Source organism: Lipotes vexillifer, unplaced genomic scaffold (assembly GCF_000442215.2).
Source record: "Lipotes vexillifer unplaced genomic scaffold, Lipotes_vexillifer_v1.1 scaffold696, whole genome shotgun sequence".
In the NCBI taxonomy this organism is placed as follows: Eukaryota; Metazoa; Chordata; class Mammalia; order Artiodactyla; family Lipotidae; genus Lipotes; species Lipotes vexillifer.
Window position 1 is genome coordinate 245,904 of NW_006792928.1, and position 11,901 is coordinate 257,804.

Here is an 11,901-nt window from a genome sequence, read left to right on the forward strand (position 1 = left end):
CACTGCTGTGGCCTCTCCCGTTGTGGAGCACAGGCTCCGGATGCGCAGGCTCAGCGGCCATGGCTCAAGGGCCCAGCCGCTCCGCCGCCTGTGGGATCTTCCTGGACCGGGGCACGAACCCGCGTCCCCTGAATCGGCAGGCGGACTCTCAACCACTGCGCCACCAGGGAAGCCCTCACATTTATTTTTGACAAACTAAGTAGTCCCCTGTGACCTTCCAAAAGATAAACAAAACAAAACAAAACCCCCAGAATCAGATCTAGTCTATCTTCAGCATAAAAGATTTCAACAGGAAGAAAGGTTAACCATAACATTTCCTTGTTTCATTGAATGATACATAAAAATACCAGAACAGGAGGTTAGCACAAAAATGTATCTACATGTAGACAACTTAAAATAACCTCCCTTTCTAAAATTAGAGTTTATCCTGGAGACCTTAAAAACATCTTTAATGATTATGGTTCAAATAAAAAACTTTTGAATTATCTTGGGGGTAATACAAGCTCAGAACTCGTATACTTCTATACTAAAAGAATCTTGCTAATAAGAAAAGTTAATCTTTCTGATTAAAATCACTCAGCAAACATTTTTATGTGTTTTGGGTAGAATTCATAGATTGAGAAAACAACCTTTTTTTATAAGGGTGACTGAAAATAATTTTGTTACAATTACAGATTAAAAAAAAAATTATCGAGTCCTGAAATCTCCTTGATGTTTATTTAAGCAACACATCTCTCCCCTTAGTAATTTGGTATATTAAATTTGTTAATTTATAAAGGGCATCCCCTTCATTACTGCAAATTAATAGGGATTTAGAATCATCAAGAATTGAATACAGCTGAGCAATTTATGCTGCGTAGGCAAGGAAACATATGGAACATCAGTATATTTGTAATGATTGAGTGCTTTTTTAATAAACTGGATCTGTTCTCAAGAAAAAGTGGCAGTGTCTGAAAAATAACACCTTCTGGAAAGGAATTTTTCTAATTATTATGTATGCATGGCTTGTTTGAGATTTCTTCATGAGCACAATATACTAAACATAACTATTTAGCAAAATACACATAAACAAATACAAGCATACATATGTCTGTGTGAATTTAAATATCCAATTGTGTGACTCTTTATTATTCTAAAATCACAGGTCATTATCGTGCCTTCAAAAATTGTGATCAAGTCATTTTTTTAAAGATTTAAGATGGGCATACTTATTAGCACTGGTAAAAATGATTTTGAGCATCTGAATTCTTGCTCATAATCAGAGCTTAGTCTTAAGCAACTCAGAAATTGAGAAATTAACAAATGGTGTAGAGGCAGGATGGATACCATGCATTGAAAAGACAGCTCTTTTCCACTGATATTACTCTTCCTTATTACACTTCATGGGAATCCTACATAATGCAACATACATGGAAACTACTATACAAACTATAAAACATATTTTATGTGATTCTCAGTGTAACTATAGGTTGTTCACCAATATCATGGCATTTCTAACAACACTGTCAATGTGGGTTACCCACATGAGCTAATTTTTTAAAGGGCCAATTGATATATTAATCAAATTTTGTGGAAATATTTTTTTCTGCTCATCTAAAATGAAACAGCTATTTTATTGCTAGGAGCCCAATTGCTCCTATGGGATCTTGGATCTCACTCAAATGATTTTTCTCCTGATTAAAACAAGAAAACCTAGTAGAAGATATGATTGATTAGTTGTATATTCTCCTGTATTAATCTTTTAAAAGACAGCAGTACTTAATTAATTTGAAAACCAGTTACGTCTATTATTCTCTTCCCTAATCTGCTGCCCAGGAGTTTTTAATAGAGCTTCTTAGCTAAGAATTAATGACTAAATTAAGGTTTCCTCTATAAAGACCAAGCCAAATAAGATACAAATTAAAATCAACATACAGTGTATGATCTGTGTGAACATGGTGTATGTGGCCTTTTAAACTACTATATTTGAATTCATGAAAGGAATCCACCTGTAATCCATCACGTAATGATGACTGCCTACAAGATCCTGTTTGGTACGAAAACTCAATTGGACTTTGGTAGACTTACATAATCCCAGAAGTCATTAGCAGACAGCATAGGTTTATATCTGTCTACCGTATGACAAGTTCTTTTTTCCAAATAAGGTAGGGATTAAAAGGCATTGGAAATGACCCAAAACATATAAATTTCTAAAATGCTTAACAAAACAATTAGCTATATGTACATTCTTTTCTAAATGCTTGAAGATATTGGAAATATGGTCATCGTTTCACTCAAGCATACAATGATTCGAGGGGAAATTCAGTTTTTTCGTATTATTTCATTTATATCTAGTTGTTAATCTAAGCAGATCTAAACAATGGATTTCACTGCAGGAAGTTTACAAGATTAGATGGAAGATTTTTGTGATCTGTGCTAATTTTATTCTAATAGTTCTCCGGCTGTCATAATGGGATTAAAGATAGTGTCAAACAGCAAGCTCATCTTGCTAAATTTTTCTTTTTTTCCTAAGGAGAAAAGAAAACACAGTCTTCCATGCATTTTTCCTTCTAACTCCTGCCATCCCTCCTAGAATCTTGTCCTAAAGTATGAACATCTAAGTGCCAGGAAGGCACCTGTGTGAGAATTTAAGTAAATCACAAGAAATCCTTTGCATAGATTGAAATTAGGATAATTAGCTCACAGCCACATACCAGGATCTTTCATCAAGGCAACCTATATAGAAATTATCAAACTGTAGTTACGTACTTATCGGAGAAACGAGTTAGACCACACAAAATAAACAAAATGACTAATATTTCATAGATAATATAATTAAAATCTCAAGGGGAGTTCTACATAATATAAGATTTTGGCAACATGTTCTTATTTTTAAGTCTTTTTTTTCCTAGGACACCCCTCCCCCATACTGGGGGTGGGGGGATTCTTGAGAATTCTACTCTCTCAGCCCAAGTCAACGGTAAATACACATTTAAGAAGAGATGGTTTATCACCCTGATACCAAAACCAGACAAAGATGTCACAAAAAAAGAAAACTACAGGCCAATATCATTAATGAACAAAGACGCAAAAATCGTCAACAAAATACTAGCAAACAGAATCCTACAGCACATTACAAGGATCATACAGCATGATCAAGTGGGGTTTATCCCAGGAATGCAAGGATTCTTCAATATACGCAAATCAATCAATGTGATACGCCATATTAACAAACTGAAGGAGAAAAACCATATGATCCTCTCAATAGAGGCAGAAGAAACTTTTGACAAAATGCAACAACAATTTATGATAAAAATCCTCCAGAGGGAACTTACCTCAACATAATAAAAGCCATATATGACAAACCCACAGCCAACATCGTTCTCAGTGGTGAAAAACTGAAACCATTTCCACTAAGACCAGGAAGAAGACAAGGTTGCCCACTCTCACCACTCTTATTCAACATCGTTTTGGAAGTCCTGGCCACGGCAATCAGAGAAGAAAAAGAAATAAAAGGAATGCATATTGGAAAAGAAGAAGTAAAACTGTCACTGTCTGCAGATGACATGATTCTATACGTAGAGAATCCTAAAGATGCTACCAGAAAACTACTAGAGCTAATCAATGAATTTGGTAAAGTAGCAGGATACTAAATTAATGCACAGAAATCTCTTGCATTCCTATACACTAATAATGAAATATCTGAAAGAGAAATTAAGGAAACACTCCCATTTACCATTGCAACAAAAAGAATAAAATACCTAGGGATAAACCTACCTAAGGAGACAAAAGACCTGTATGCAGAAAACTATAAGACACTGCTGAACGAAATTACAGATGATACAAACAGATGGAGAGATATACCATGTTCTTGGGTTGGAAGAATCAACATTGTGAAAATGACTATACTACCCAAAGCAATCTACAGATTCAGTGCAATCCCTATCAAACTACCAATGGCATTTTTCACAGAACTAGAACAAAAAATTCCACAACTTGTCTGGAAACACAAAAGACCCCAAATAGCCAAAGCAATCTTGAGAAAGAAAAACAGAGAGCTGGAGGAATCAGGCTCCCTGACTTCAAACTATAATACAAAGCTACAGTAATCAAGACAGTCAGCTATATACATATAGCTGACTCACTTTGTTACATAGCAGAAATATAGATCAATGGAACAGGATAGAAAGCCCAGAGATAAACCCATGCACATATGGTCACCTTATCTTTGATAAAGGAGGCAAGAATATACAATGGAGAAAAGACAGCCTCTTCAATAAGGGGTGCTGGGAAAACTGGACAGCTACATGCAAAAGAATGAAATTAGAACACAGCCTAACACCGTACACAAAAATAAACTCAAAATGGATTAAAGACCTAAATGTAAGGCCAGACACTATAAAAACCTTAGAGGAAAATATAGGGAGAACACTCTATGACATAAATCACAGCAAGATCCTTTTTGACCCACCGCCTAGAGGAATGGAAAAAAAAAAAAACAACCAAATGGGACCTAATGAAACTTCAAAGCTTTTGCACAGCAAAGGGAACCATAAACAAGACAAAAAGACAACCCTCAGAATGGGAGAAGTATTTGCAAACGAAGCAACTGACAAAGGATTCATCTCCAAAATATACAGGCAGCTCATGCAGCTCAATATCACAAAAACAAACAACCCAATCCAAAAATGGGCAGAAGACCTTAATAGACATTTCTCCAAAGAAGATATACAGATTGTCAACATACACATGAAAGGATGCTCAACACCACTAATCATTAGAGAAATACAAATCAAAACAACAATGACGTTATCACCTCACACTGGTCAGAATGGCCATCGTCAAAAAATCTACAAACAGTAAATGCTGGAGAGGGTGTGGAGAAAAGGGAACCCTCTTGCACTGTTGGTGGGAATATAAATTGATACAGCCACTATGCAGAACAGTACGGAGGTTCCTTAAAAAACTAAAAATACAACTACCATATGACCCAACAATCCCACTACTGGGTATATACCCTGAGAAAACCACAATTCAAAAAGAGTCATGTACCACAATGTTCACTGCAGCTCTATTTACAATAGCCAGGACATGGAAGCAACCTAAGTGTCCATCAACAGATGAATGGATCAAGAAGATGTGGCACATATATACAAGGGAATATTACTCAGCCATAAAAAGAAATGCAATTGAGTTATTTGTAGTGAGGTGGATGGACCCAGATTCTGTCATACAGAGTGAAGTAAGTCAGAAAGAGAAAAACAAATACCGTATGCTAACACATATATATGAAATCTAAAAAAAAAAAAAGTGGTTCTGAAGAACCTAGGGGCAGGACAGGAATAAAGACACAGAAGTAGAGAATGGATTTGAGGACACAGGGAGGGGGAAGGGTAAGCTGGGACGAAGTGAGAGAGTGGCATGGACATATATACACTACCAAATGTAAAACAGATAGCTAGTGGGAAGCAGCCGCATGGCACAGGGAGATCAGCTCATGCTTTGTGACCACCTAGAGGGGTGGGATAGGGAGGGTGGGAGGGAGACGCAAGAGGGAGGGGATATGGGATATATGTATACGTACAGCTGACTCACTTTGTTATATAGCAGAAACTCACGCAACATTGTAAAGCAATTATACCCCAATAAAGATGTTTGGAAAAAAAGAAAAGAAAAGAAAAGAAGAGCGAGTTTGGCCGTGTGGCAGTTTATAACCAGAGTAGAGCGTTTTTCCTCTCTGAAATCAGGTTTCTGTGCAACCTCCTCCCAGAATCTTGAGGGACAGGGATGTGACAACATGAAGGTAGTGAATTTGAGTCCCCAAGAGCTCAGGACCTGAGCTGAGACTTCTTGGATAACCAGTCTTGATCTGAATAGAGCAAATTCATAGATGACAGTAGAAGGTGAACATCAGAATGATTCCACATTTTCCTCTGGTGGCACCACAACTAAGCCCTTGAGGTGTGGGAAGAAATGAGAGTCTCCCAATATACAGAATGCACTGGCCTTGTCTGTTCTGTTGCCTGAGGAGTACAGGCTCTGATGAGCGTCACATCTGACCCACTTCCTCTGAAAAGAGAAGGTGTTTCTACGCAGCCACGTTTCTGGCTTCACTATCCTGGGTGAGCCCATGGTGGGGACCTGATTAGAATACAATGATGATTTGTAAGCTCTCTGGATCTTTTGATGCGGTCTGGCATAGTCAGCTCTGCCAGTCAGATTCTTCCTAAGGGGAATTTGATTTAGGAACTGAGGAAACAATCGCACAGTAGGAGTCAAAACTGAAAGGATGCCTTCAAAGGAGCCACGAAGAAGAATATGGCCAACTGGAATCATAAGCAGGTCAAAGTTTGGAATTATAAAGAAGCATATTTGATGGGCTTCCCTGGTGGCGCAGTGGTTGAGGGTCCGCCTGCCGATTCAGGGTACACGGGTTCATGCCCCGGGCCGGGAAGATCCCACATGCCGCGGAGCGGCTGGGCCCGTGAGCCATGGCCGCTGAGCCTGCGCGTCCGGAGCCCGTGCTCCGCAACGGGAGAGGCCTCAACAGTGAGAGGCCCGCGTACCCAAAAAAAAAAAAAAAGAAGCATATTTGAAAGCAGGAGAGGTTAGAAAATCTAAGAAACAGAAGATTCAAGAACATATCTGAGGCACGTGAAGGAGAGACCTGAGAGAAAAGCCATAAATTCCTGGTGATACACCCTGGGTACCATTTTCTCCTCGAGTCCCAGTTATAATGGAGTTCTAGTTCCTCCCAATGGAATCCCCCTCTCTTGATGCCACACACCAGTTTTTCAGTTTTCGTTCTTCACAAACCAAGGAATCTACCTTAAACGTTCACAAACAGTCTGGTATAGAGTAAACTATACTGGACCGGGAATTAAATAATTTAAGACACAACCTAAGTCTCCATCTCTTTTTAAATACAATGAGAGGGTTGGATAAGGATGAACTAGTCCTAACATTCTAAGAAGAAAATAAAAACCACCACCTTATACTATAATTGACTTTCTTTGTCCTCCTTCAGATGATTTCAATGAGCCAATAGGAACCCAGTCCTTAAGGAATTTTAGTTGGTTGTTTAAGAATGACTTCCTTACAATACTCCGTGAACTTCTCTTTATTCTTGTCAGGTAAAAAAGAACACCCCTACCTTCATTTCTCTACACTTTATAATTGGTCAATACTACATTCAAATTCAAGACCAATTCTTGAATGAATTAATATGGAACAATAAGTTGGATGTCTCTCCTATGAAAGAAATGTGAAAAGCCATATTATCAAAACTTCAGCACCCCGAAATTAATTTAAAAATTCTACTAATTAATTATTTAATTCTATTTTCCTGGGACTTTACAGTATGCATAACTACACAAATCTAATCGTGTCCAAATCGTAATTCAATAGCCTTTACCACGAGGACACAGATTGAACCAAACAAGCAACTGACAAACTGAGAACAAGCTATTAAACACGGTATAATAGTAAGAAAAGAATAAGCCACTGAAATTTTAAATTTGTGTTTCAAGTTGCATCCCATAAAATTCCAAGTGGGGAAAAATAGCACGAGCAAAACTCTATTGCTTAACCTGTGCTGATTCAAAAGTAAAGCGATGTTATGTTTACTCTTATAAATTTTAAATGGTAAGTGAGAAACACGACCCCTAACAATAGTAAGGGAATCCACTTTTCACTGTTGTCCTTTATTCTCTGTGGAGGGAGGTATTTAAAATGAAAGTAATGAAGTTTGATTACACTGCAATAGAGCAGTTCATTGGGAAGTCCACGGAAGACTCAGGAATTAACCTGGATTTTCCCAACCCTGTTCCATATTTGTATCTCACTCCATTCTCCTTATCCTGTTAAGTCAACTGACATAAACAACATCAGTCTCCTAAGAAATTAACCCCTAAAGTTACTTTTACTCTTCCCTTGCTGGCTTTGCAATTTTATCTTATCACTTTAAGAGATCAGGCCTTTGCAGTGGACATTCTTTCTCAGCACCTGCCTAGAAGCGGTGCAGTTAGGCTTTGTTTTATAACAGATGACAGGGCTTGTGAAGGCAGCTGTTCAGGGCCATAACTCAAAACAGCACCAAAGGTTTTGAAGCAGCGTTTTATTGTTTCAAGAGATTTAGATGCTCACTGCTAGCTCATCATCAGCTTCTATAGATGACTCCATCAAGTTGTGCAGTGTTAGGGGATCGGGAACAGAGAGCCACCAGCTGTGGAGCTTTGCCCTTCCTCAGATAACTTGGAGAGGTGGTCGGAAGATAGGGGCACCTTCTGCCTCCAAGTCATTCATTTGTTTAACAAACATCCCCTGACACTGCCCTCAGAGAAACAGAAGCTGAAGCTTATACATAGTAAAAAAGGCTGTGCCTCTAAGACTCTCTTAATTTCCGAATTAACAGGCCCAAAACAACCTGATAGGCCTAACTTTCTACTACCTAGAGCCAGATGTATATAAGAACATAAAAACTGCCAGGACTACGTCAGGATTGTATTCTGTTTACACACGCGCACGCACGAACACACACACACACACACACACACACACACACTGAACATATATTCATACGTAATACACATGTATGTAAATATATACAATATACATATATTCTGTATATACATATGTATCCTGTACATAAATTATATGTATACACATATTCTGGTTTGACAGAGCAAAAAACTTACCTGCTCTCCCTGACTAACTTAAAGTTGGAGGTATAATCTCTTTCTTTTAGCAAAACCATCCTGTCTCTGCTATTCATGATGCCATTCAACTCCCTTTTTAAAAAATCTATGTATATTTCAGGTCTATTTCACATCATGGGTAAAGAGCCTTATGGAGGACGCATAAGATACTTGAAATGCGTGGTTTTCCCTCCACGATTTTTGTTTGTTCACAATGAGATTTAACACACCGATGTATTACAAGTCTTACCACATACCTTGATGACTCCTCTCAGAGACTGAGAAATAGCACATAGTAGGTGTCTCTTACCATTTGCATCCACAATGGTGATATTGGCAGAAGCACTGTCGTTTCCTAATTTGCTGATCACTTTGCACATATATTCTCCAGAATCAGCCAGTGATGCTTTGTTAATGCGAAGTTCTGACTTCCTGTAAGACCAGGACCAAAGCGGTTGTAAGTGTATTTCACAGAAATACAATGACCATCAAAATAAAGCCTCTGTAGTTTCAGAGTTCTCAAACTCCCCCTTCCCACTCTACACACACCATGTTAAAACACAACTGACTAGTACACAGATGTGTGATTTTACCAAAAGTGAGATACATCTCATTTAAATTATACCCTGGACGTAGTCTTAATTTTACCATCCAGCTCAGCAATTTAAACAAATTCTTTTCTAATTTTTCTTTTTATTCCTCTAGCACCACCACTACCCACATTATGCCTCAGAATTTTTTTTCACCCAAACGATAAATTTTCTTTCCTCTCTGTATCTCAGTGTCACCAGCCACTAGGGTTAAGGAAGATACAAAAGTGTAAAGCCGTTTCTTATAAATCTGGTAAGGACAGATACTTAATGAAGGCTAGACTAGATTAAAATGCTCTGCACTTCTTTTCCCAGCAGAGTGACATCAGGAATTACGTTAATTTTGAATGGAGAGGATTTATCACTTCCAAAAGAAAGGGAATTTGTCATTCTTTAAAAAGATTCTCATTGCTGGGAGCACAGTACTACACAAATGGTTCTTAATATTGAAATAAATATTCATGCAACAATAGCACACACTTATAAAACTACATATTAAATCAATATTTGGCACTCATTCTAAGCATGGGCAGCACTGTGATTTGCATCTGGCTCTCTGCTTTACTACCGCACATAGCCTATAATTTAAGCAGTCTCTATGATTTAAAAACTCAGGCCTATTGGGATTGGCACAGCATTCATTAAAGCCTTTTGATAGCTAGTGGGAACCTGCTGTATAGCACAGGGAGCTCAGCTCTGTGCTCTGTGATGACCTAGATGTGTGGGATGAGGGGGGAGGGACGTCCAACCGGGAAGGGATATATGTACACATACAGGTGATTCGCCTCGTTGTACAGCAGAAACTAACACAACATTGTAAAGCAATTGTACTCCAGTAAAACATTAAAAAAAAAAAAAAAATACAGTGTCCTTGTATACAGGAGCCTGGTATTGACTGCCTGGGTTCTTGAGAGGAGGACATCAGGGAGAAAAGGCAGGAAGCAAAGACAGCAACTCAGAATTATACGCAAACCTCCCGTAAACTACACCTTCCTCATTTTTAAGCGCATTTTCTCGTCTTCTTGCCAGATGATATTATTAATCACATTGGATCAATTGTCCAAAATTTACTTTCTACCCTTCTCCTCCAGTCTACGGGATTGAACCCCACCCCTACCTGACTTCCATGTTGGTACTTTTGCTTATTACTTCTTTCTCCTAGAATGGGGGCCCCATATTTCTACCCATCAAGATATGAGCTGATCTTTAAGGACCACCTCTGAGCCAGTTCCTTCATCAAGCCTTTCATGATCATGTACCTGGAGCTGCTCTCTTTTTTTTTTTTTTTCTAAATTCTGCCAGCCTTGAGTACCTCTCTCATGAGAATCTTCTTAAAGAAACATGGTAATCAGACCTACAGTTAACATCAATTTACAGTTAATCTTAGAGGGATAGTTCTTAAAATCAAAATTCTCCTAAAAGACCTGGGCAGTGCTTACTGGAATACTATTCCAAGGAATGTAAATAAATGTTATGCTTAAAAGAGAAAGAGAAAGAGAACAAGGAAAAAGAATGTCATTTTCTATGCTGAAGTAAGTGTTGCATTAAACAAACTTAGAGTTCTTGACAACCTACCTCTTAGTCATTTTATGCAAATAGTTACAGTGAATTTCTAAGGCAGGCGTGACAAGTGACTAAGGAATCCTTTCTGTAGAGACACCCTTGGGAATTCTATGACTGAGCATCAGTGGGCCAAGACCAAGAATCAATTTAATCAAGCTAAGCATAACAAATACACTCGGGTTCAAAAATCAGTAGCAGAAATACAGGCTGGGAGGGATGAGCCTTGACAACAATATATACAGAAAAAAAGGTTTCAATTAGCTACACGTTTAACATTACTCCATTTTAAACAACTATTTAAAAAAGAAGAGAAAAGAAATGTATGCACTCTTTGGCCGAATTAATATTAAAAGAGCACAAATCAAATTGGATAAAAGTCTCAATACACCGCTCACAGGCTGAATCACATCTAGAGTATTGCATTATGTTTCAAAGTGGCATTTGATAAAAAAAATATCAATAGCTAGAGGAGTTTAGAAGAGGGTGATCAGAATTGAATAGGGCCTAGAAATCTTATCACTAGAGAAGATGCTATTAAAGAAACAGGGGTTCCACTGGCAGGTAGCTATGAACAAGATATATTTAAAGACATTTCACCGTTGTTATCTGGAAAAGGAAATTATTTGGTGAAGCTCTTAAAAGTAGAATTGTGTCTTACAGGAAAAAGAAGGCACATTTTTGGATGACAAATAAGGAAGAACCTTTTGAGCACCCAAAAATGGACAGGGTGTTGTGTGAAAGAGTTAGGTTTTCTCTTTGGAAAGATTCAAGTCTGGATAGCCACCTGTCAAGCAGTTCCGAACAAGAATATCTCTAGGCAGAGAAAGATTAAATTAGATCAGTGGTTTCAATCAGCTTTGAAAAAACAAACCCTGTTTTAAAATGAAAGCTTAAATGAGACATGCATATTTAAAAATATTATGAAGGGAGAAAGTGTTTATGTCAAAAAGGTTGGCAACCCTTTCTGCAGTTCAATGGAAACTCAAAATTCTCCAGGGACATGAAGGGCCCCTTTGAACTCTAATGACACGTTTAACTACGAGATTCTTCAATCCTTGGGTCTTAGAGCAGGA

At 38.1% G+C, this 11,901-nt stretch overlaps 1 protein-coding gene across 4 annotated transcripts in view; it reads right to left on the reverse strand.

Annotated features, from left to right (window-relative positions):
• NRG1 (neuregulin 1) overlaps positions 1 to 11,901 on the reverse strand; it is a 219,196-nt gene that overhangs the window by 151,175 nt on the left and 56,120 nt on the right. For all 4 annotated transcript variants that reach the window (XM_007466130.1, XM_007466131.1, XM_007466132.1 and 1 more), the window contains exon 3: positions 8,986 to 9,107. In XM_007466130.1, coding sequence (XP_007466192.1) covers positions 8,986 to 9,107 — 122 coding nt within the window. The remainder of the gene's footprint in view (positions 1 to 8,985; positions 9,108 to 11,901) is intronic.